Source organism: Sus scrofa, chromosome 8, assembly GCF_000003025.6.
Source record: "Sus scrofa isolate TJ Tabasco breed Duroc chromosome 8, Sscrofa11.1, whole genome shotgun sequence".
NCBI lineage: Eukaryota > Metazoa > Chordata > Mammalia > Artiodactyla > Suidae > Sus > Sus scrofa.
The window spans coordinates 104,577,369-104,604,199 of NC_010450.4; the positions used below are offsets into that span (position 1 = coordinate 104,577,369).

General features: G+C 34.8%; 2 protein-coding genes across 4 annotated transcripts in view; one reads left to right on the forward strand and one right to left on the reverse strand.

Annotated features, from left to right (window-relative positions):
* Positions 1-26,831, forward strand: part of SEC24D (SEC24 homolog D, COPII coat complex component) — a 444,678-nt gene that overhangs the window by 16,646 nt on the left and 401,201 nt on the right. The window lies entirely within an intron of this gene.
* Positions 1,574-26,831, reverse strand: part of MYOZ2 (myozenin 2) — a 30,426-nt gene continuing 5,168 nt past the window's right edge. The window contains exons 3-8 of one of the 3 annotated variants that reach the window (XM_021100518.1): positions 16,985-17,065; positions 16,008-16,075; positions 14,155-14,324; positions 11,381-11,510; positions 10,063-10,246; positions 1,966-2,395 (exon numbers count right to left, since the gene is read on the reverse strand). In XM_021100518.1, the coding sequence (XP_020956177.1) occupies positions 2,161-2,395; positions 10,063-10,246; positions 11,381-11,510; positions 14,155-14,324; positions 16,008-16,075; positions 16,985-17,025 (828 nt within the window). In that variant the 5' untranslated portion in view covers positions 17,026-17,065 and the 3' untranslated portion in view covers positions 1,966-2,160. 3 annotated transcript variants of the gene reach the window in all.

Below are 26,831 nucleotides of genomic sequence, written 5' to 3' on the forward strand. Positions count from 1 at the left end.
GAAAACTCATTCAAATTTCCTTTCAAATTCTAATTGTGTAGCAACCAGAGTGTGAAATTTTGGCATGTCTAAAGATGTCAGACAGCTGAGCTAGACTTAATAGACACTTCCAAGGAAGGAAGAAATATGATAGTGATAAAGGATTATACCATATTTTCTACCCGATCTTAAAAAAACCACAAAAACTTAGGATTCCCCCTTTATAAATGGTCCTTTATGATACTGGAGAATACTGTTCTATGGCTAACATCTTTAATAGCTGGCCTTTTTGGTGGTTAACAGAGTGATGATACTGAGTATAGATTTTTAACTATTTATAGATAGTTAAAATCATGCAATAAAATTTCAGTTTAATGAAAAAAGTAGCTCATTTTAAAATTGCTAATAAATAGCTAAGGAATTTCATAAAAATGCATAATAGAATATGACTAATTTTTTTATTTTTTGAAAGATTAAAATGAACCAAAAAATGGTATGATGGGAGTTTATCGCAGATGCCAACATTGTTATTTTAAAATAGGTAAACACCAAAACATAAATAAAACTAAGATATCTTAAAGATATATTTTAAACTATAGAAATGCTCTACAATGATAATACGTACAAATAAGATCCACTGAGTTCCTGTCATCGCTCAGTGGAAACGAATCTGTCTAGTATCCATGAGAATGCAGGTTTGATCCCCGGCCTTGTTCAGTGGGTTATGGATCCAGCGTTGTCATGAACTGTAGTGTAGGTCACAGACATGGCTTGGATCTGGCATTGCTGTGGCTACATTGTAGGCTGGTGGCTACAGCTCCCTTTGACCCCTACTCTGGGAACCTCCGTATGCTCTGGGTGTGGCCCTGAAAAGACAACAACAAAAAAAGGATGATTAAAACTACCACCATTTTCAGCATTACATATGGATTCTTTTATAAATATGTGGTCTTGCTACATAGCATTTTCAGTAATTTATTATACACTCTCCTTCCTTTCTCCTAAACTTAATCTGGCAGATACTTCTCCATGGATGAGACATTTCTTCTCTGGTATAAACATCTATCAGGGAACTTTTAACTGAATTGAAATGGGAAAAACTGATATTTATTTCTTATTAGTTTCATGTTGTATATTTCTTTAACCACATTTTAAGACATATCTGTAATTTCGTATTAGTTTGAGTCTTTTATTCCAGTGTATTAATATATTTCATGATAGATGTGTGCTACATTACTCCCAGTGCTTTTGTGTTCCATTTCTTGTTTTTGTTTGTATTTTATAACATGTATTCTCTAGTGATTAAGGATTTGAGCAGAAGTTAAAGATTCAGCAAAGAAAGCTGCCAATTCAAATTATACTTTCTCTCTCATACATATAGCATGTGTTTTGTTATTACTTTTCTAAAAATGCATAAAGTTGGCCCTAAATGTATAAAGTGGAACCTAATCAACAGACAACATTGGGATCTGTGAACTTGAATTCCATATGTACCTTGGTCATGAAAACTACAGTAGTATGATTTTCTTTGAGTCATTGTCACTCAGTCTCCTTGAGTTAATACAAAATGAAAATAACAACCCAATTGAACTCTGTAGAATGTCATCTGTATTAATTACCTAATGGTTCAAAGCACACTGAAAAATACAAAGCACCTTAGAAATTCTGAAGGAAAAGACTTAATTCAGACAAAGTTATTTTATCATGGAAACTTAACAGAAAAGAAGAACCCAAGCTTTTTTCCATCAGTTATGTTTGTATATCAACTCCAATAGCTTTCATCCCTGAAATAAAACTCTGAATTAATCTAAATAGCTTGCACTGTATATTTTGATTCTAGATCCATTTGAAAAACTTACTCAGGAGTGGCTCATATCAAAGGCAACAAAGATGAAACTTTTGATGTCAGTTACTTTTCTAGACTTTCTCAGTGAAAAAGCTGGATTGTGAACACAAGATTATGAATAAAGACAAATGAGTTAAAAATTTTTTAAATAAGATTTTGAATCGTTTATTAGTATTTGATCTGAGATTGAAATTAAATGCCATAAAAGGAAAATTGTTAAATTGCCACTAAATTATTGCTGCTAATGAAGTGTGTACATGGCTTGGCCTGTAAGTAGAATAATAAAACAGCAGCATTTATATTCAGAGGTTTTTATGGCACATATAACTTTCTTTTCATAGGTCATCTGATTCTGGTATGGTAGTATCCTCTGTGGGTTCAGTTGTTATCACTATAGGAATATTCTCAGATATCCATCCCTTAGGAGTCCTATTGAAGGACCGTCTGCCAGAAAGAGGATTGGCAAAGGCCATGAACCTGGGATCTGTGAGAAGTAGTAGCTCAAAATCTGGAACCTTGAATTTAACTATTTTTGATGCTTTTTCAAAACCTCCAAATGGGGTAGCAACTCTGTGAGAAATGAAAAAAAAAAAAGAATACATGAGTTAGTATTAAAATTTATTTGCCAGAAAATAGAAAACAATTTAATGCATGATCTTATGGGCATTTTTATGTTATATTCTTAGTAAGGTTTCAGTTTTTGAATCATCTATTCAAGAACTGTACCTTTATGATAAAACAGATATTTCATAACAAATTCGTATAAAGTCCTTTTGTACATACTCTTAATTTTGTACTAAACTAATCTGTGATTGCCTTGAGTTATCTCAAACATTTCTTGCCTTTGCGCCTTTGATAGCTAGCAATGTTACACTTGCTTAAGGTGTTTGCTCTGTGTTTCCTCTCCACTTGTGTATGTCCTATGGGTTTTAAAGTCCTAACTTCAACTATCCCAACCCACACTCCATTTCTGAACCAAATTCCTTTAGCATTGATTGACTTACGTGAGTCATTTAGTGCTCATACTATGCTACTTTGTCAGCTTCTCTCTTTCAGAATATGATTTGGTTTGGGATCCTCTGTGAATTATCTTTGAGGGCAAGAAGTATATCTTTTCATCTTTCTAGTTTTACCTCAAAAATCTCAAAATCCTTCTACTTATCTAAAAGTTCACCTTCCTTATTTTGGCATCTAAGGTCTCACATAACATTCTAGCTTTGTTTGATATAGCTATTAATCATTCATTTATTCGGTACCAGGTGCAGTGCTGGGGCTATAGCAGTGAATAATGTAGTCAGAGTCAAAGCTCTTATATTCTAGTGAAGGAAAGAGACAATTTAAAAAAATAAACATGTATAAGTCAACTTTACTGCAATAAACAATAAATTTTAAAAATAAATAAACATATAGACAGACATCCAATAGTGATAAAAACTGTAGAAAATTAAAATAGGATGATGTAATAGGGCATAACTGAATGACTAGATGGGTAGGAAAGGCTCCTCTGAAGAGGTGATACTTAAATTGTCATCTGAAGTTCAGAAGTTAGCCATAGACAATATACCTGAAGCACTTCAGTATTTTAGGTAGCAAAGGATAGCTAATGCAATGAATCTGAGGCAGAAATAATGTTGGCCTTTTTAGGGAAAGAAAAAAGACCAATGTTGCAAGGCAGGTAGGTGAGGGAGATGGTAGAGGGAAGAAAGGGCAGAGAGGCAGATTGGTGAACTTTGTCCAATAAGGAATATGGACCTCATTCTAAGCATGAAGGGGAGCTATTGTAAGGTGTTCAACAGGGTAGTGGTATAATCTGATTAAATTTTTGTAAAGCTGACTCAGACTGCTCATACTGTGTAAACAATTATAGGTGGAAAAGAATGGAAGAAGGGAAGATTCTCCAGCAATTCAAGTGAGAAATGATGGCAGCTTGGATTTCAGGTGCTTTCCACAAAGAAGTGGATGGTTTCAGGGTGTGTCCTAAGGGTAGAGTCAACAGGTTTTGCTGACAAACTGGATAAAAATTGTGAGGGAAATATAGGAATCAAGGATTACTCCTAGGTTTAGACTTTTAGAAACTGGCTGGCAGAAGACAAAGAGGAACAGGTTTGGTGTGTGCATGAAAAAAAATGACTTTAACATCCCAATGGAAAGATCAATTATGCCAGTTTTGCCCTATTCACTTTCATATACCTTTGCCCCAGTCAGACTGATAACATTGCTTGTCTCCTTATGCTTTCCAACTTCATTGACTTTATTCATACTCATTTTTCTCTGAAGTACTCTGACCCTTGTTACTACATTTCTAAATCCCCTTTAAGTTGAGTTCTAAGTCAGTTGGACTTAAGTATTTATATTTAATATTGAAGCTTTCCCTGATCTCCCACAACTGGATATCTCTGCTAAGTTTCCATGGACTCTTATGTTTACCTCCCCTGTATCCCTATTTTCCATCTTTCAGTATATCCAATGGTGTGTCTGCCTTATTTCATACCAGGCTATATTCCAAGATGACTAGAATTCTCTCTGATTTATCTTTCTAACTCACTCAGTATATGTATTTTTATAATGTTTCGTACCTAAAAGATCCTCATAAACATTTGGACAGTAGAATTGGCAAGACTATATAGATTCTCCAGTATTGTGGAAGTTAATTTAAAGCCTGGAAGAGATCTGATTTTCTTTGAAGCTCAATCACTCTGTGATCTTTATTTAATATCTTAAAATTTGGGTAATAATAGTGAGGGACCATGGAGTCTGGTAAGGTAAGGAGAGAGTGATACATGGACTTTGAAAAATGAGACGGCTTTCATGTGTGGAATGGAAGCACCGCTGAAGTAAAGAATAAATGAAATTTAAAGGTAAAATGTGATAGAGAGTGGGATGCTTGAAGTTGAGATTTTGAAGATGATATAGGTATTAGTAATGAAAAACTTTAAGAAAAGCCAAGAGTGGAGTTCCCATTGTGGCTCAGTGGTTAACAAACCCAACTAGTATCCATGAGGATACTGGTTCAATCCCTGGCCTTGCTTAGTAGGTTAAGGATCTGGCGTTGCTGTGGCTGTGGTGCAGGCCTGCAACTGCAGCTCTGATTTGACCCCTAGCCTGGGAACTTACATACGCTACAGGTGTGGCCCTAAAAAGAAAGTAAAAAAAGTAGAAGAAAAGCCAAGAGTAACTGAAGTGGATCTGAGAGAATGATACTTAGCAAGATAGTCAAGGACTTGAAAGGGCCAAGAGTTTAATGGATCATTTACATGGATAGTTAAGCCACCAAAAATTGATGATAGGAATAGTACTGGGGGAGAAGACAGTGAGCCAGGTATTAAAATCTTCAGTGAAGGAATGTCCACAAGAGTGGATAGGTGACCTCAATGACTATAACAGATGTTACTTTATTATATAGTATAGAATCTCATGTCTTATTGGCCCATAATTTTCTTGTCTTCCAGTGTTTTGCTCCCTTCTGAAGAACAGTATGTTTCATTTTCTTTTGCATCTGTTCTCAAGATGACTGAACTTATAATATTTTTCCCAAATTGCTGTGGAAGATATAGATAACAGCAGACCACTGATTTAATCTCAGTCTAAAGTGTATTTCAGCAGCCATAGCAGTATAGACTTTCAAGTCCAGGGCCTAAACCCATTACTCTGCAAGTAAGAGAGATTGGTTTGGAAAAGAACTTTAAGAATTTAGATTATCATAAAAACAAAAGCAAAAAAAAAAGGAGTTCCCGTCGTGGCGCAGTGGTTAACAAATCCGACTAGGAACCATGAGGTTGCGGGTTCAGTCCCTGCCCTTGCTCAGTGGGTTAACGATCTGGCGTTGCTGTGAGCTGTGGTGTAGGTTGCAGACGTGGCTCGGATCCCGCGTTGCTGTGGCTCTGGTGTAGGCCGGTTGCTACAGCTCCGATTCGACCCCTAGCCTGGGAACCTCCATATGCCACGAGAGTGGCCGGAGAAATGGCAAAAAGACAAAAAAAAAAAAAAAAAAAGAATTTAGATTATCAGTGAGATGCTTTATGATCGTTAAACTTCAAAAGGCATAACATTAATCAAAGCTCATATTTATTTACAGAGAACCATGCACTTGATACTGTTTTAAGTACTTCTTCAACTCTATTGTTATAGGAATCACTTTGGGATCTTGTTAAAGTACAGATGCTAATTCAGTCAATCTAGAGTGTGTCCTGAGATTCTGTATTTCTGCCAGTTCCCAGGTGATGCCAGCACAGTTGGTCTGACCACACTTTGAGTACCAAAGCTTTACCTGATTATCTCATTAAATTCTCACAACTTTATGAGTTTTTATATACCCATTTAGTAGAAGAAACTGAAGCACAGAGAATTAAATGAGGTACCAGAGTCATAAGATGTAGAATCAGCACTTAAACCCAGGGATCCAGACTCACTGAAGACTTGCTCTTCTGTACTACCTTATACCATACACACATGAGATAATTCTTAAGGAGTATTGTGTCTGTGATCACTTCCTCAGTAGAGCAGTAAGTTTAGTAATCTCAATACCTGGCTGTGTCTAATGATGTCAGACTGGGTTGCTGTCACATTTGTGATGTAACTAGCTAATTTAATGTCCCATGTTTTGTCGCTTAATTTCATGAATTAAGAGTCTTCATAACTCAAATTTGATTCAGTACATAATTAAAACTTCTTATTCTTAGGTGTCCAAAATATCCAAGGCACTATTTTCTCATTTTAGAAATTTACCATTGTATAGCAATAGTTTGTTCATTTGTTGATTCATTTATTCATATAACAAATTACCGATTGCTTATATCTAAACACTGTGCTATATGCTAGGAATTCAAAGATGGAAAGCTTGCGGTAGGTCTTAAGTTCAGTGAACCCAGAGACAAGTAAAGACTGAAACACGATGGGCGGGGGGGAACACATTATAGACTAAGATAGTTACTTTGGGAGAAAAATATCCTGAATGCAGAGAAGCTTGGGATAAAAAGCTTTGATCCTGGGATCAGGACCAACTACATAATTTTGTAAAACACAGTGTAAAATGAAAACCTGGGATCCCTTGTTAAAAAGTTATTAAAAATTTCAAACATTAAAGTAGAACTTTAAACCATCCCTGGCCTATTTAAGTGTATGGCCTCCTGAAATTACACAGTCCATATGTCCATTTGGGGTACTTGAAGATATATACTTATCCATTGAATAGAAGAGACAGGAATAGAACATCTCTAGATTTAGGCTGAATTTGGTGAATTAATCTTGTATTTGTTAATTCCAGAAATCACTTTTACTTATTTTTTTTTCTGAATTAAATGAAGAAATGTTTCTGTAAATGTCTATAAACAATGAAATCGAGTATTTGAGTTTGGCTTTTAGTGTATTTGTTTTCCCCCTTTCTGTCTAGTTCTGTTTTTTCTTTTTCTTTTTTTTTTTTTTTCCTTCTCAATTTAAGGGTCATTTTCATCTGTAAATGAAAACATTCCCTTCTGTTCCATCACCAATCTCCTGCCTCTTACCACTTATCCAGTGAAAGGTTGCTATTTGAAAAGCAGACTTTTCTTTTCTTTGGCACCACTGAGGCTATGTCCTGTTTGTTTAAATTTTTATTGCCCCCAGCCACAAAAAAGAAAGAAAATCCATTAACAGAGATGTTAAGCATTCAAAATGAGAAACTATTTGTAAGATTTGATTTTTTAATATCTCTGATGGTAGTTTCAAGTTTCAGTCATTTAGCGAAGCAAAAATTCCGCTAAAGATTTGGGATATTCTACTGAAAGATAACTGTGTATCTCTATAATTCCCATAACATAATTTCTTCATAGATCAGACTTAAAATGATTCTTACACTTTGTAATCTAAGTAGTGACTAACGAGCTTGTTTCATTTAGATTCAGTTAATATATGCTTTCATTTTGATTGATCAGTAATTGGTTTGTGTTTATAAAAATTAATAGTGCTGGACACATACTACAGTCATAATAATTATTGTGTATTCTATAAGGTAAAGGATTATGTAAAATGGCTATATAGAAATTAAATTATTCTACTAAATAGATATTGTAATATATTTAAACATACTTAATCATATAATCATGAATATATTTTCAGAGAAAAAGTTAAGTGACATACCCAAGTCATACAGCTTTTTGAAGCAGAGCTAGAAACTTCGTTGCTCTTAATTTACTTTTCTTCACATGGTACATGGGTTTAAAATAGTGTTATTTAAATGTAACACAAATATTTAAATATATAAAAATGAGTACAAGAATATAAAGTTGAATTAAACTATGGGTTATTTTGAAATTGTGATTACACTTTGGAGCCCATTCTCATCTAGTCATTACCCTGCTGAATGTTGTTAGACCACATCTCATCTTTATATGCTTTATTAACAGTACCTAGTAATTATGTATAATAATATGGGGCTACCAAATAACATTATTTTACTCTTTGCAAAAGACTTTAGGAATATTTGGAAACTCTGTTTCTTCTCTCTTTGTTGTTCTCATTTATTTTTATAAAAAGAAAAAAATAGTTATATTAAAATTTTCTCAGGTGAAATGGAGAAGTACTTTAGCAGGTTAAGTTCTCTTTCTCTGTCTCTTTCTCACACACACATACACATATACACACTTTATGTTACATTTGCAAAAGTCCTGATTTAACACAGGGAGCTACATTTCCTAATTATATAGTATTGTGTTCATTGTTATAACTCTCAACTTCGGTCTTTATACAGTCAATAGACATCTTTTTATAATCAACCCTTTTACGTTAGTGTGTAGAACTGGAAGCAAACTACTGAGCAGGTATGGGGTTCTGAAGCCACAGGGTACACAGAAGCCATACGGCATTTCTAAATCACTAATCTCAAGTAAAATCTTCAAGTGTTCTATTATTTTCCATTTCTTCATAGTGTTTTACTTTATGTGATTTTCTATACTCTCATTTCTTGAAAAAAATTATATTGTTGGTTATACTGGTCTTCCAACATCCTTTCATTGCCACCACACTTCAACCCCTCCATAAATTCTATAGTATACCTCATTTATGCAATAGATGCAGTACTAATACTTTTAGTATTACTACTAAAACTAATAGTACTAGATGTAATATTAGTAGATATGTTACTAATGTATTGCCTTTTTTTTTTTACTAATGTAGTACTAATAATAGGTGTAGTCCTAATACTATAGCAATATATGAAAACTAAAATGTTAACAGTACAGTAATTTTAAAAGTACTAAATAAGATTGCTGTTTAAGTGCACACTTTGTGGCAATTTTTTTTTTTTTTTTTTTTTTAGGGCCACACCTATGGTATATGGAGGTTCCCAGGCTAGGGGGCCAATCAGAGCTACTGCTGCTGCTCTACACCACAGCCACAGCAATGCCAGATCCCAGCCGCATCTGCAGCCTACACCACAGCTCATGGCAATGCTGGATCCTTAATCCAATGAGTGAGGCCAGGGATTGAACCCACAGCCTCATGGTTCCTGGTCCGATTTGTTCCTGCTGTGCCACGATGGGATCTCCAGCAATCTTTTGTAAATCAAAAGTTTACTCCTTAATTTATTAATTCTTAAGTGAATAATCATTAAGCATCATATAAACTGGGTGAGTATGAGACAAGATATTCAAGATATTTTTACTCTAAAATGAAGATCAAGTGATCAAAGAATGGATTATGAGACCATTAAAATATATATGTGAAAATTATAAGAAATAGCTAACAGGGAAAGATAAATGTCCATTGTGTAAACTATAATGCAGATATTATTTGGCTATATTTTTGGTGGCGTAAGTTTTGGTTGGTATATATGCTGCAGTCTTGGGCCATAAATCCCTAAATTACCTTTAAAGCCTATGCTAATATAAATTGAATCTGGAGTTAGATGGTAATTCTCACAGTCCTGCATGTAAATTATTTCTGAGATTCTTGAACAGCATTGTCATTTGGAGCAACACGTAAACGAATATCAACCTTTGAACTAGAAATTATTATTAACATTTTAAAATATGGGAGAAAAATCTTGTAACAATGATAGTTTCTGAATCTTAGAGCCTTCATTAAGGCACTGATTCTTGATACATAAGTAATACTGCAAAAATGAGTCTTTGCCTCTAAGGAAATATTATATATTGCTATCTAGAGTTTTTTAAAAAATTTCTATCGGAGGATTCATTTCTCCATACCATGATATAAACACCTTGGTATTACCTACCAAGTGTCACCCAAGATAACTGAATTACCTGTTAAAGCTCCTGTAATCAGGCAGTTCTGCCTTTCCTTCAGGCTTGAAAAGTTTAGGGTATAAAGCCTCTAAAAGTTCCGGATCATTGCTAATGGCCTGTTCCCAGGGTGACTGGTAGTACTTAGGGACAGCTGTGGTGTTGAATCTTTCAGGAGGAATTTCCTTCAGTGGTCCAGAATATCCTTTGGAAAAATATTGCAAGAATAAGTAAACACAGAGTGCCTGGAGTGACTAAACTCCACCTAACATTTTATTTTACCATGTTTAATTTTTCACTCAAGGGTAAATTTATGAAGAATGAATTCCTTTCCAGAAGTACTCTTGCTAAATGTAGTTTAATTTTCAAAAATATGACATAGATATTGCTAATTTCTATGTGAAAGTAGTTGAAATTTTTATAAATCCACTTTACTCATTACTCCTGGGGAAAAACTTAAAGGTATTTGCTTTATGTTATTTTGAAAAGATATTATCTAAATAGGTCAGGTAATATCTCCGATTTAGTATTTTAAAATCTAATAATTCTTCTAGATAACATATACTGTTTTAGAAAATATAGTCTTAAAGGATTACATTTCAAGTACTCGAAGGGAGCAGAAAATAACAAAAGCAGTCTCCACAAGGTCACTTCACATATGGCATCTATAAATTTGGTACTAGACCTGGATTTAAGTCTTGATCAGTTAATAGTGACTTATAGTTATTCACAACTTGAGGTTCTTAATTTTTAAAATGAGGATTATAATAAATGTCATAAAGTTATTAAAGAAGACAAATACAGGGAGTTCCATTGTGGTTCAGAAGGTTATGAACCTGACTAGTATCCATGAGGATGCCAGTTTGATCCCTGGCCTCGCTCAGTGGATTAAGGATCTGGCATTGCTGTGAGCTGTGATGTAGTCCAACAGCTGTGGCTCCAATTAGACCCCTAGCCTGGGAACTTCCTTATGTTGCAGGTGTGGCCCTGAAAAACAAACCAAAAAAAGTAGACAATTATGTATCACAATACATCATAAATTATACAGTTCTAGACAAACAGGGTTTTAACATAACTACAAAGACTTAATTTTTAATATGCTAGGTAATTGCCAACAAATGCAATGGACCATCTAAAAGAACATAAGACTACTGTAAATGTCTTACATGACTCCTCTAGATCTAAATCTTAACATTTATCTTGAATTTATCTACAAAATTGATATATAATGAGAAAAGGTGTAACATTTAGATACCATTTACTTAAGGATCAAGTGATTTGGGTCATATATTTAAGTGCACAGCAATTTTGTCATTCTGTTTGTAAGGGGATTAGTTACCTGGTGCAATGTTTTCTGGATTTGGGGGACTTCGTGGATCCGGGGTGTTGGGAGGAGTAAATGGGGCTTGTTGTGAACCACTTTCCAAGTTGTTCCCATCCAGTTTCCCATTCTGCATGGCAATATTGTGCTGTATTTGATTGAAAGTAAATTCAGCTGAAAACTTTAAAAGTTAGATACACTGATAGGAAATAATCATAAATGTGAGACTCCATTTATATACCTAGAATTTAAATACAGTGCCCCTTCACTGTTACATGAGGTCTCAATAATTTACATGGTAATTGATTGAGCTATTAAATGAGAAATTTTGCTGGTATCAATCCAAGATCTGTTTTGTGATGACAATCCACTTAATAATAATTAATCAAGTCATCGTGTGCCAGGCACTGTTTCTAGGGCTTTGTATCAGTTATTTAATATATTATTCACAACATACCTGTAAGGTAAATATATTTAATTTTTAAGTCTTTACTAATTTAATTTCATACAGCATAATCACCAAACATGTGATTTAGTCATTGTTACATCACTATTTTATTAATAGTTAGAATTTAATTATATGCCTTAATATGCCTTGTTTTAAAATTTAATCTGAAATTTGAACAGCAGTCATATATAACAAAATATACTTTCAGCTGCATTAACATATAGAAGAAAGAATTTGAGATTTATAAAAAATAAAATGCTTAAAAAGAGTTTGTCTTTTAAAGTTTTAGGTGAATTTGTTTTACTGATATAATTTAGGATTTACTTTATGGCAATATAGCACTTTAAAAGCAATCAATTTGCATTTTAACCAAGAAAAATAGACATTGTAATGTTAATAACCTCAGTGATGTGGCTAGGACTTATCTCTATAATAAAGTATTGTTTTAATTATATATGAGAAATTTTTATATTTTAAAGTGAAGTCCATGTATTTAAGAAGTACATAAAGTCAAATCACTTTTTTTTTTTTTTTTTTTTTTTGTCTTTTTGCTATTTCTTAGGCCGCTCACGCGGCATATGGAGGTTCCCAGGCTAGGGGTCCAATCGGAGCTGTAGCCACCAGCCTACGCCAGAGCCACAACAACATGGGATCCGAGCCGCGTCTGCGACCTACAGCACAGCTCACGGCAACGCCAGATCCTTAACCCACTGAGCAAGGGCAGGGACCGAACCCGACTAAGAACCATGAGGTGGCGGGTTCAGTCCCTGCCCTTGCTCAGTGGGTTAAGGATCCGGCGTTGCGCTGAGCTGTGGTGTAGGTCGCAGATGTGGCTCGGATCCCGCGTTGCTGTGGCTCTGGTGTAGGCAGGCGGCTACAGCTCTGATTAGACCCCTAGCCTGGGAACCTCCGTATGCCGCAGGAGCCGCCCTAGAAAAGGCAAAAAAAAAAAAAGACTATTTTGTCCTAAAATCCAAATACTTACCATAATTAAAGGCCATAAATTAACACCTCACCTGACAAAATTATGAGGAAAATAAAGTTTATCCCATTTTCAGGCTTCACCAAGCCACAGCCCCTCTCCAGGTTCCTTTACATTCACCTTACTGTAGGCAATACCCTGGTAAAGCTGCTATGAAAATGAGTAAGGCAATATTACTAGTGGTAAGCTGACTTGTAGAAAAATATAAGAAAGTATGAGAGGTAACATTAAGGAGGTGAGTAAAGGGTCCTCATTACTGGGCATGAGTTTGCATATTCTATAGGCAATAAGAAACAGTTTCTAAAAATGAGTAATGCTATACTCAGATGCATCAGTTTTCAGTGTTTTGAATGTATTATCTTAAATTTTCAACTTAATTGACTAGATTAGTAAGTTTCTTCACTACTGAACCTACACCACCTTTTAGAAAATAGTTCTTGCTAATTTTAATTATAAACAAGAGATAAATATAGAAAGTTTAATTGTATCATGCACCAAAAATACTTCTTTCTAAGTTACTGAAATGTGTCCAAGATATGAATTTCACCTAAGCTTGCAGAGCATTGTACCTACATTAAATTTAAAAATTGTAATATTGATCTTCTTTAAGACAGAAAAGTCAACTCTTTCTAGCTAGTCATTGTCAGGAGGCACCAGTACCTCTGTTGTCATTGTTGAGTGTACGAACAAAACCATTTCCCCAAAGCTAGTTTGTTTTTCTATTAAAAAGTTCTTCCTTTAAAATCTTTCTGACGGTTAAAAGAATGTGCTATTAATGCAATATGTAAAATATAATTTAATTAATTTGTTTTTTAACTTTTGTTTGAGGAAAACCTTTGTCCAAAGAGTTCTGTCCACTCTTTGGTTTTGTTGTTAATAAGTACCAGACTTCTCTACATAATGTGAAGTAAAATGCTTTGAGAGGAGATCAACTGTGTCTGTAGTTCCCAGGCATGTTTCAGTGCCAGGATGTATTCAGCCAACAAAATGATTATACTTACTTTATGGAGCACTGTGTGCTTTGGAAGTGTTTCCATTCCAAACATTTAACCAGTGGTGATAAGACTGTGGAAACTTTTAGTACCACCAATCTCCACTCCCTCTCCCTCCTGTTAGTGGAATAGACCAGTTCTTCATGGAAAATCTGTGAATTTACAATCTCTCTATTGAACTAAAAAGATACTCACATCATACATAATATTTCTTTTGGTTATCCACCTAATACTCCGATATGGGGAAGAAAGTCTAACAGAATCAATGGAAAGAAAATTTGTAGAATACTTGAATGGCAATCTAAAAATATATATAGATCTAGAAATGTTACCCATTTATTTATATACCACATAGTCAAGTTATACCTACGTTTATTTGAGCTTTAGATTCATACTGGAAATTTTCAAATGTGTATTTGTCAGATCTTCTTTGTCGCATCTTAAATAGTCTGGCACCACGGTTACTGAGGTGGGATAATTCTTCCAACATGATGTCCCTGGGAATGCTGACTTTTTTGCCCAGGTCCATGCCATCTACATCTGTAAAAAATATTTATGTGCATGAAAACCCCAAGATGAGCATTTTTAAATGCTGTGCTAAATTCATAATTTATTACCTGTAGAATAGCGACTAAAATACAGGCTCTTTACTCAGACTGCTTTGGGTTGAATCCTGGCTCTGGTACTTTCTAAATGTATGATCATTGGTATGTTATTTTTTTGTAAACTTCAGTTTCCTTATCTTTAATGTGAGGCTAAGAGTAATAATACCACTGGATAGGGTTGATATGAAGATTAAATAAAATGTTTCTTATCAAATACTTAGCATGGCACCTGGCACATACAAAGAGCGAATGAAAGGTGGCTGATGACACTATTAATTTAGTCTTTCCTTATTTAGTGATTTTTCAAACAACATGGCTCATAGTTTTATGTATCAGTCTGACTTTTGTCTGACTTGCCACACTTTTATGTATCAGTTTGATCTATCTCTAGTATCAAGGAAACTAACATAAAGTAGGTAGGTGCTAAGTATTGAATGAACAAATCCTTCTCAATCCAGTTTATGTACCATTTCTGTAAATCCCTTTGTTAAAAATCTCTATTAATAATTATTCATACATTTTCTGTATTCCCATAGCACTGAATCACAATTACTTGATTCCATTTTATTTATTTTATGGTTTACATTTTCTTTATATTTTAGTCCTTTGTATCCCATTCCTTAAATATAGAAGATGTTCTGAAAGCAACTGTTATTTTCTGTTTCTAATACTGAAGGACTCTTCTAAAATCCAAAAGAAATAAAACTCCTCCATTTGCTCTGTTAATCAGGAATGTTTTTCTGTGTAACCCACAGTTCTTTTGCTAATGTGGACTGCTGTTAGATGGCAAAGGAAGAAAAACTGGGTGATTTGTAAAATACATAATTTTTCTGGTTGATGGGGACAGCATTTTCTGATGTGACAAATTAACCCAAATAATTAAACTGTGAGGTGTTTAGGGATAAAACAATAAAATTTACTTAAAATTTTTCTCCCCATTTGCTTTGAAAAAAATGTTTGTATATTTTGATGTACATGGAGAGGAGGACTTCCACTTCTGGGCAGATAAATAGATCTACTTTTCCCTATACCTCTACTAAGTAAAACTAAAAATCCTGGACATTATGTATAAAACAAATATAAGAAGACTCTGAAAGTTGGAGAGAAGAAGACACATCAGCTAGGGATCTCAGGACCCAAAGAACAACATGTTGGTGAATTCTCTGAGTTTTCTTTTAGCCCCACATACCCTAGACTTGGAGTTGAAGATGACATTAAACATCAACAGATGCATCCAAAAACCGCCAATAAAAGATTGTTCTCACTAGCCAAGACCAGGAAAGGAGCAGCGTAGAAAGACAGAAAGCTTTTAGACAATAGCTACTCCACTTCAGCCAAATACCACAGAAAAAAACTTTGGCCTCATCCATCTCAACAAAGTTCAAGTGGGGAGCCCTGAATTTTACTCTTGTGAGGCTGTTAAGAGGTGCCCCAGTGCTCCCACAAGGGTGGTATCAGAGAGAATAAGGAGGAAGCTGGGACTTTCATCCCTGTCAGTTAGTAACAACCCTCTATCCCTACAGTGTTGGAGCCCAGGTGAACTAGCAGTAACTAAGTGACCCTCCTAGCAGTAACTAAGTGACCCTCCTCAAATTTCAATGGGGGCCAACTGGGAAACCTTGACTTTTACTTCCAGCTGGCAGTGATGAGGTGGCACTCTCCTTCCTCTGCTGAAGCAGTGTCAGACTAGGATAGATAAAACAGAGAGCTTAAATAAGAGCAAGATTCTTAGAACATAATATGAAAATACGCAGGCACAAATAAAAAAAAATCATTTGTTATACCATGAATCAAGAAGATCTCAAACTGAATGAAAAAAGACAGATAACAACATGAGAAGACTGAGTTATTAAAATCATATAACAAAGATTTTAAAGCAGCCATGACAAAAATACTTTGAAGAGCAATTACAGGTTTCTGGAAACAAATGAATAAAAAAGAGAGAGAAAACTGTAGCAAAGAAATAAAAAGTCATGGCAGAAGAATAAAAGTTGTAAAGAACACAAATGGAATCTTTAGAACTGAAAAATAAAATACCCAAAATAAAAAGTTCAATGGATGTGTTCAGTAGCAGAATGGAGGGGATAAAGTAAAGAATCAATGAACTGGGAGATAGAATGATGGAAATTACCCAATAAGAACAACAGAGGGGGGGAGAAATAGACTGAAAAAAAATTAAGGAATGGGGAATTCTGTATGGCACAGGGAACTCTACCCAATATTCTGTGATAATCTGTATGGGGAAAGAATCTAAAAAAGAATGGGTGTGTGTATGTATGTATAACTGAATCACTCTGTTGTACAGAAGAAATTATTGCAATATTGTAAGTCAACTATACTTCAATAAAACTTTTAAAAAAAAAGAAAGAAAGGAAGCCTTAGGGGTCAGTGAGACTAGAGCTGTGTGGGGCTGGCAAAATACTCAAACTGGCTGAACACTTCCCAAATTTGTCAAGAGACATAAATCAATAAATTCAAGAATTAAGAGTATTCTATAAAAGAGAAATCTATAGAACTCCTCACTAAGACATAAACTTCTAAAAACTAAAGACAAAGAAAAATCTTGAAAGCAGCCAGAGAAAAATGACAACTTACCTATAGGGAGAAAAAAATGAGAATGACAGTAGATTTTTCATCAGAAACCATGAAGACCAGAAGGAAGTGGCACAAAAAATGCTGAAAGAAAAGAAATGTCAACCCAGAATCTGATACCCAGTGAAATATTCTTAAGAAATAAAGGGGAAATTGAGCCATCTTCAAATGAAGGAAAACTAGATTTGTTGGCTAGAGACCTACTCTAAAAGAATGGTGCATGCTGTTATAATAGAATACTAAAGACCAGTTGCTTATGTCTTTATTTTTTATTATTTTATTTTTTTACATTTTTTTGGCCTCCTGGTGGCATTCAGAAGTTCCCAGGCCAGGGATTAAACCCATGCCACAGCAGCAACCTGAACCACAACAGTGACAGTGCTGGATCCTTAACCTGCTGAGCCACCAGGGAACTACAATTCATTTCTTATAAAAAAAAAAAACACAAAAGTTTATTTCTCATAGGCCTGGAGATTGGAAGTCTGATATCTGAGTGCCCGTATAGTTGGTTCAGTTGAAGTCATTCTTCTGAGTTGCTGACTTCTCACTGTATTTCTCACATGGTGGAAGGGACAGGTAGCTCTCTTGGGCTTCTTTTATAAGTGCATTAATATCATTCATGAAGATGCCACCCTCATCACCTAATCACCTCCCAAAGGCCTCTTCTTCTAATACCATCAGGGCCATTAAGATTTCAGTATATGAATTCTGGGGGGATACAAACATTCAGACCATAGCAAATAACTAAATGAAGTACTTTAAACAGAGGGGAAACAATAAAATAAATTACCTTGGAACATCAGGAACAAAGAAGAGATTATAGTTAGGAAAGGTGTTATAATACAGTAAGTTTCCCTTCTCCTCTTGAGTTTTCTAAATTATGTTTGATGATAGAAGCAAAAATTATAAAACCCTCTGATATAAACATATGTAGAAAATAGTTAAAACAATTATAAATAGGAGGATAAGGGACATGAAGGTGGGAAAGTTTTCTATCCTTCACCTGAACTGATAAAATTGACAACATCAGTAGATGCAGATAAGTTAGGTGTATATATTGTAATATAAAAACTACTAAAAAGTATACATATATACTTGAAAAACTATAGATAATTAAAAACGAAAAATTAAAAAATGTGTAGGTAATCTCATAGGAAGCTAGGAAAAAGAAAGCAAATGAAAAACAGACAAACAGAAAAAAAATAAGATGATAGAAAAACTCTACTATATCAATAATCATATTAAATGTAAATGTTGTAAATATATTAATTAAAGGATTCAGACTGGCAGATTGGATTTAAAAACATGACCCAAATATGTGCTGTCTAGAAAATATTCACTTCTAATAAGTGTGTTGAACAATATAGGCAAGTTGAAAGTAACAGGATAGAAAAAGATACCAAGCAAACATACATCAATGAAAAGCAGAAGTAGTTATATTAATATTAGATAAAGTGGACTTCAGGCCAAAGAAAATTGCCAGAGACATTATATAATGATTATAGTGTAAATCCACCAAGAAAACCTAGAAATCCTAAATATGTATGCACCCAGAATCAGAGATGAAAATAGAGCAAAAATTAATAGAACTAAAAGGAGAAACAGATAAATCCACAATTTTAGCTGGAGATGTCAACCTCCCTCTTTCAACAGTGATAGAACAACACACAGAAAATCACAAGAATATAAAAAAGTCAACACCATCAATCAGAATATAATAAATGTTTACAAAATACTGTACTGAACAAAACAGAATGCACATTCTTTCCAAGTATGCATGGAATATATACCAAGATAGACCATACCCTGGGCCATAAAATAAGCCTCAGTGAATTTAGAAGAATCAAAATTATGCAGAGTATGATCTCTGATCACAAATGATATCACACTAGAAATCTGTGACAAAGATTACTGGAAAATCTCCAAACATTTGGAAACTAAAAAAAACACACTTCTAAAGAATCCATGGGTGAAAGAAGAAGTCTCTAGGTAGATAAAAAATTCATTGAACTTTGTGAAAATGAGAATAGAGCATATCAAATTTATGGGGCACAGATAATGCAGTGCTGCAAGGGACATTTATTATAATAATAATTATTATTATTATTGCTTTTTAGGGCCTCAACCACAGTATATGGAGTTTCCCAGGCTAGGGGTTGAATCAGAACTACAGCTGCCAGCCTACACCATAGCAACTTAGGATCCCAGCCACATCTGTGACCTACACCACAGGTCAAGGCAATGTCGGATCCTTAACCCACTGAGAAAGGCCAGGGATTGAAGCCACAACCTCATGGTTACTAGCTAGATTAGTTTCCGCTGCACCACAAGGGGAGCTCTGTGAGGGACATTTATAGCACTAAATGTGTACATTAAAAAAAGAGGAAAATTCTCAAATCTGTAATCTAAGCTTTCATCTCAAAAACCTAGAAAAAGAAGAGCAAAATAAACCAAAGCAACCAGAAAAAAGACAGAAAATAATAATGAGCAGAAATTAAAAACAAAAAAATAGGGAAAAATCAGTTGAGTACAGTTAGCTTTTGAAAAGATCGATAAAATTAAGAAGCTTCTAGCTAGACTGACACAGAAAAAAATATAGAGGATACAAATTACCAATGTCAGGAGTTCCCTTTGTGGCTCAGCAGGTTAAGTATTGACTAGTATCCTTGAGGTTGTGGGTTCGATCCCTGGTCTTGCTCAGCAGGTTAAGGATCTGGTGTGGCTGTGACTGTGGTGTAGGCTAGAAGTCGCAGCTCCAGTTTGACCCCTAGCCTGGGAACTTCCATATGCCACCGGTGAGCCCCTAAAAAGGAAAAAAAAAAATTACCAGTATCTGGAACAAAACAAAGTATACCTCTACAAACACTGCAGATAGCAAATGGATAATAAGAGAATACTATAAACAACTCTACATATAAATTTACATAAATTTGAAAACAAAAATATGACCAATTCCTTGAAAAGCACAAAGTATCACATCTTACCCCACAGGAAGTAGATAACTATAAGGCAATTGAATTTATAATCTTAAATAGCCCCCCCAAAAAAAGATATCTTCAGACCTAGATGGTTTTACTGGAGACATTTCAAGAAGAATGCTAGACCATCCTAAAAATAGAAGATGCAAGAACACTTCCCAATTCATTTATTAAGCTAATGTTACTTTGTTACCAAAACCAAACAAAAAGGACACACACAAAAAGAAAGCTACCGATATTCCTCATGCTAACAGAAGCAAACACTTCAATAAAACATAAACAAATAGAATCAACAATATATAAAAAGAATTCTGTATCATGAAGAAGTAAGATTTATTTCATTGTATCCAGGGATACAAGTTTAGCTTAATATTCAAAAATCAGTGTCTTCCACCATATTAAAGGGCTTAAGAAGAAAACTCACATGATCATACCTTTGGGATCTAGGGCTGGGTGAAAAGTTGTTAAACTTGATACCAAAAGCACAATCCATAAAAGGAATACATGATAAATTGGACTTTATCAAAATCAAATACTTTTGCTCTGAGACTGTGTTAAGAGGATGAAAAGACAAACTACAGAGTAGGAAACAACATTTGCAAACCACACATTTGACATATATAAAGAACTCTTAAAACTCACCAGTAAAAAACTCACTAGTAAAGACCAAAAACAAAGAACCTCAGTCTAATTAGAATATGGGCAAAAGACATGAAGAGATCTTTCATTGAAGAAGAAATACAAATAGCAAATAAGTGTAGGAAAAGTTGTTTAACATTGTTAGTCATTAGGGAGCTGCAAATTAAAACCATGAGATATCAGGAGTTCCCGTCATGGCTTAGCAGTTAATGAAGTCGACTAACATCCACGAGAATTTGGGTTTGATCCCTGATCTTGCTCGGTGGGTTAAGGATCTGGCATTGCCATGAACTGTGGTGTAGGTCGCAGACTCGGCTCGGATCCCGTTTTGCTGTGACTCTGGTATAGGCCAGAGGCTACAGCTCCTATTGGACCCCTAGCCTAGGAATTCCATATGCCGCAGGTGCGGCCCTAAAAAGACAACCCACCACCCCCTCAAAAAAACCCAAAAAGCCATGAGATATCAGTGCACACATATCAGAATAGCTAAAATGAAAAATAGTGACAACATCTAATGCTGGGGAGTATATGGAGAAACTAGATCACTTACACATTGCTATTGGTACAGCCACTTTGGAAAATAATTTAGTAGTGTCTATTAAAAACTGAACATAGGACTACCAGCAATGCCAGACATTTATCCCAGTGAAATGAAAGCTTATGTTCACACATAAACTTACATGGCAATGTTCATAGTGGTTTTATTTTTAATTATAATGATAAAAAAAAAACCCTCAAGTGTATGGCAATGAATAGGTAAATGGTTAGAAACATTTTGGTCCATCTGTAGAATGGTACTCAGAAATAAAAATGAAAAACCATTGAAACATACAACACTTGGATCTATCTCCAGAGAATTACACTGAGTGAAAAAGGCCAATCCCTAAAGGCTTTACATACTGTATGATTCCATTTTCTAGCATCTTAAAATGAATATATATATAGAAATGGGAGGAAGAGTAGTGATTGGCAGGAGTTTCTTGACCCCCACATTCTAGTTATGATATGCGATATTTTTGTAAGATGTTACTATTGAAGAAAACTGGGGAAAGGTATATGGGATTGCTTTGTATTCTTACAGCTGTGTGTAAGCTACATTTATCTCAAAATTAAAAGTTGAATTAAGACCTATCAAGCCATGGAGTTCCCGTTGTGGCTCAGTGGTTAACGAATCCGACTAGGAACCATGAGGTTGAGGGTTCCATCCCTGGCCTTGCTCAGTGGGTTAAGGCTCCGGCATTGCCCTGAGCTGTGGTGTAGGTTGCAAACACGGCTCGGATCCCACATTGCTGTGGCTCTGGTGTAGGCCTGCGGCTGCAGCTCCAATTGGACCCCTAGCCTGGGAACCTCCATATGCTTTATGACTTCAACTATATGACATTCTGGAAAAGACAAAACTTTGGAAGACAGTAAAAGAGTAAGTGGTTGCCAAAGACTTGTGGAGAGGGAATGAGGATGAAGTTGAACACAGGGTAATTTCAGTAAGACTATTCTGTATGATACAATAATGGCAGATATATGACAGTGTGCAGTCATGAAAACTCATAGAATAATACAACACAATGTGAACCCTAATGTTAACTAGGAACTTCGGTTAATAATATTGCATCTGTGTTGGTTCATCAGTCATAACAAATATAACACCCTAATGTAAGATGTTAATAATTGGAGAAACTGTGTTGGGAAGTGAAGGAGTATATGGGAACATTATACTTTCTGTTCAATTTTTCTGTAAACCTAAAACTGCTCTAAAAAATAACATCTGTTATTAAAAAATATTCAATGTAAAAAATTTCATAACCCTTCCTAATGCAACGCAGTGTGGCATTATCTCCTCTCTAAGATGAAAAAAATAAATAAATGTGCTTTATAGTCCCCGGGGATGGCAGAAATAGCTTATGTAAGAGGAATGAAGGTATATAGAAGAGTAGATGAGAATATTTTACAGTTTCCTGGATTTGTTTGCCAGCTCTGCTGAGTTCTATAGGGAATAGTCACTTCTGTTTACTTGCAAATATTTGGAGTCTCTGTTACTGTGTACTTGGAACATAGAGGGAGGAACCAGGTTATTTTTCAGTGTGTCTATGAATATATCCTTCATTGTTCTAGAAAGTGTGACAGAAATAGAATATTTCAACTTTTTGATTCTGGAACAAAATAGAAAGTTCCCATTAGATCACAAATGATAGAAAAGACACAATATTGCTTATAGTAATTTGATGCAATACTGAGGGGTAGAGGGGAAATCTCCTTTAAATGCTTCTTAAAATAATTGTTAGCAATGAGTAGATGAGAGAAAGAAAAATAATAACTAAGAAAATTAAAATCTATGGATTTTTGTGTTACTAATCTTAATACACATTCTATGTAATGTAATTATATATTAGAAATAATGTTTTTAAACAAATTTAGGCTTTTCCTCAAAAAACCTTTCCAATGGAACATTTTCAGGAAATTAAAAAATGCCCCAAAAGAAGTTCCCGTCGTGGCGCAGTGGTTAACAAATCCGACTAGGAACCATGAGGTTGCGGGTTTGGTCCCTGCCCTTGCTCAGTGGGTTAAGGATCCGGCATTGCCGTGAGCTGTGGTGTAGGTTGCAGATGTGGCTCAGATCCAGCGTTGCTGTGGCTCTGGTGTAGGCCGGTGGCTACAGCTCTGATTAGACCCCTAGCCTGGGAACCTCCATATGCCTCGGGAGCAGCGCAAGAAATGGCAAAAAGACAAAAAAAAAAAAAAAAAAAAAAAAGCCCCAAAGCAGGCAGCCACTAGAAAGTGCTAAGATAATAGTCTTTGTAGTAATGGAATCTTACAGTTAAGGCTACAAAGTTGTTCCATAAGGAAACCAAAACAGAAATGTAACTTTTCTCTTTCCGCTCTTTTCTGTTACCAAATTGAGTCATTATAAACAGTTAAATGAAAATAGGGGAGTTAGCAAAGGAATAGCATTTTAGCACATTAATTTTTATAAGTTCTAAATTTTAAGCTATGGCATAAGTTTAATTGGGGGCCTCAAGATGGAAATTTGAGAAAGTGTTTTTATTTCATTTTCTTCTTACTAATGGTCCCTGATATTAGCTGATTCCACCAATGATACTGAAATAACCACATGGCCTAAGTGGATTCCATCCCTCTGGCCCCTTAGATTTACGGTAGTCCTCTAGTGTTTGACAAGAATTACCTTTGTGATTGATACAGGAACAGGAATGTGCCCTGACCTAGGCCAATGAGAGTGAATATCAGGACTTTTTTTGTATATATTTTGCCAAATATGCTTTCTTTTCCTGCTGAATGTAAGCACAGATGTATATTGCCCTGGAAACTGTGGGTATGCACCTGGTAGAATGATAGAACCAGATTTGGGATGACGTTTAACCCAAGGAAATCAGGGAAAAGGCAGAGACAGAAACTTAGTCCTTAATGGCATTTTCTTGAGCTCCCATATAAAGCCTTACCAGATGACCTCTGAACTTTTCAATTATGTGAGACAATAAATTCCCTTTATTCTTCATGCTAGTTGGTTTCTGATTTTCTGCTGTTTTCAACTAAAAGCTTGCTAACTGATATGGTTATTCTCTCCAGTTCTTAAATTTTACTGATAAAGGTCCCAAAGTCTATTAAGATTGGAATCCCAGAGAAGAGTAAAGAGAGGTAGCCTAGAAGCCCAGCAGTGGGGGGCCTTGAAGAGGAAAGAGAAAAGAGAATAGAAATGTAAAATATGGATATACCTCTGTCCACAATCTCATTTTGGCTCATAAGAAACTTTCATTCCTTTTTAGCAAAACACTCTGATTATCACTCAAGCTGCTACAGGGAATAGATATGCAACAAGAGCCACGAGGAACTTACCTACCTTCAATAATCATCTGATGAACAATCCATTATCCTAGTAAATTTATACCATGAAAGAGAATAAGAGGAAAAAAGAAAAGAGAAGAAAGCACACAAAATAATTAACCAACTCTCAACCTCTTTTCTTAATCTTTATACTTCCTTCCACCTCTTTAAACCTAAAATTTCTCCCTCTTACTCTCTAACAGATAGTGAGTTAAGTGGCTTTGATTGACCATCTAAACATATTGGGGGTCCCAGGGACCAGAGGCACTGCCTGAGAAATCTAGTGGTGTCTGCAGCAGGCTGGTACTGGCTCGCAAGGGTCAATTGATAAATTTTCAGAACTCCTGTGAGCCAGTAGTTAAACTCAGTGAACATAGCCACTATTAAAATTAAATTCTATAGACTTAATAATTAGATAAATTATGTTAAAAACAAAGCAATAAATACTAAAAATATCACTTTCTAAATTTTTCCTCCTTTTTGCTATTATCTATGCTCTTAATTTTTTTTTTAAGTCTTTTGTATCTGTATGGTGAAAATACTATGTAGTGTTGTATTACTATACATCTCTTCCCAACTCTGCATTCAATGAGAACTTCCTTGATGTAACCCAAAATGGTCATGTCAGGAGTGTTTATACCACAGAAAATGGCAAACTACAAACCAAGGCATTCTTCTCCCCCACCTGCAAAGAACTAGTTAGATTTTCACTAGCATACTCATAAACATAGGACATCTTAAGCCAATATATTTTGCATAAACAAGCAAACAATAGAAGACATAAACTAAATCCTCCAGGGTTTTCTGGTAGTTAAGTTTATGACGTAACTGGAGCTGGAGTTCCAGTCCATCTGTTAGTTGGGAAATCTAACATGTGAACACTCTCATTACTTAAACTTTCACAGTGAAGAATATTGTCAACTGAGCACATAGAATCCAAGTTCAGCTGTTCCCTGCCCTTTATTGCAAACCTCTGTGCAGGGTCTTAACAGGTCTTAATCTGGATGCCTGATAAATGATATAACTTATTCAGGGTTCATATCCTTGCCCCGATGGATTAGAAGGTTGTCTTTGTGGCATTAGATCATCTATTGAAAATAATTGTTAGGCATACTTTCCTGTTGATGTCATTTGTAGTAATCCAGAACTTTCCATTTATTTAAAGATTTTATAGGACTTAATCTATTACGGTTTGCTACTTTTTTAAGGAAATCAGTTATTATTTTGGAATAGTTAAATGTCTAACTATAAAAAATATTAAAATATAACTTTAGAGTCTTGACCATAATCAAATAAATTTCCCCCAAAACCTCCACATCTTTCAGACTACTGGAAATATTAAATAACTGTTACCAATATATTCTTTTTCTCAGTGATGACCTCAAATGTGCATTGTTTTTGTAGTTAAATTAAGATTTAAAATCTTATATTAAAAAGTTCAAAATTTTGATTTTTGAGTATACTTTCCTTGTATTTTATCCATATTACTTACTAGGAACCAAATGGAAAATTGCATTTTATTAGGAGAGTATTAGTGATCTTTGAAAATGTGATCAATTCCTTTCTCAAACCTAACTTGATACTTACCTTATGTAGTCTTATGAGTTAACATTGGACCTAAATTCCTCTGAAAGGAAATGTTCTTTTTTTCACATTTATTTCATAGGTTAACATTCTGAAACTTAGTCAACAAAGATTCATGTGTGCACATGTAGTTCTATATTTTTAATTCAAAATTTTGATCCTGCCGGATTTACATGTTTAATTAGATCAGTGAATCCAATTCATAGTTTGTAAAGATACCCACTTACAAATAATTGTAAAACAAAATGTCTTCTAAGACTGTTTTCCCATGATTCACTGGCAGCTGCAATTCTGGTAGAATGGGCAAAACCACAGCGGGGCAGTTAGCTGGAACTAATCTGCTTTAGGGTGGTCCTATCAATTTATTTCAAAGCCTGATTGAAGCCTAAGAGATCTTTTCTGAACTTCCACAGGACTCTTCTACTGTGTTTACAGACAATTAGCCTATGTGGGTTGAATAATAGTCCATAAATTTGCACTACTGCATACTGCAACATGTATATATAATGTTCTATAAAACTTAGTAGCCCAGACTATGATTTTGAATAATGCATGAAAGGTCTACATTTGATAAAGTTTATTAATCATTTTTAATAATTGTTTCTACATTAAAAAGTTGGCTTTGGAACCCATCTAAAATTCTTTATTTTCCTATTTCTTATCTCTGTGCCTTGATTTGAGTTCTAAACTATAAAGGTTTTCAAAATGTACTGTTATTATCATTTAACTGTGCAAATCTATAAACATTTAAAAATGAGATTACCAATGTATTGAATTACACAAATTGAATTACACAAACTAGTAATTCATCTAGT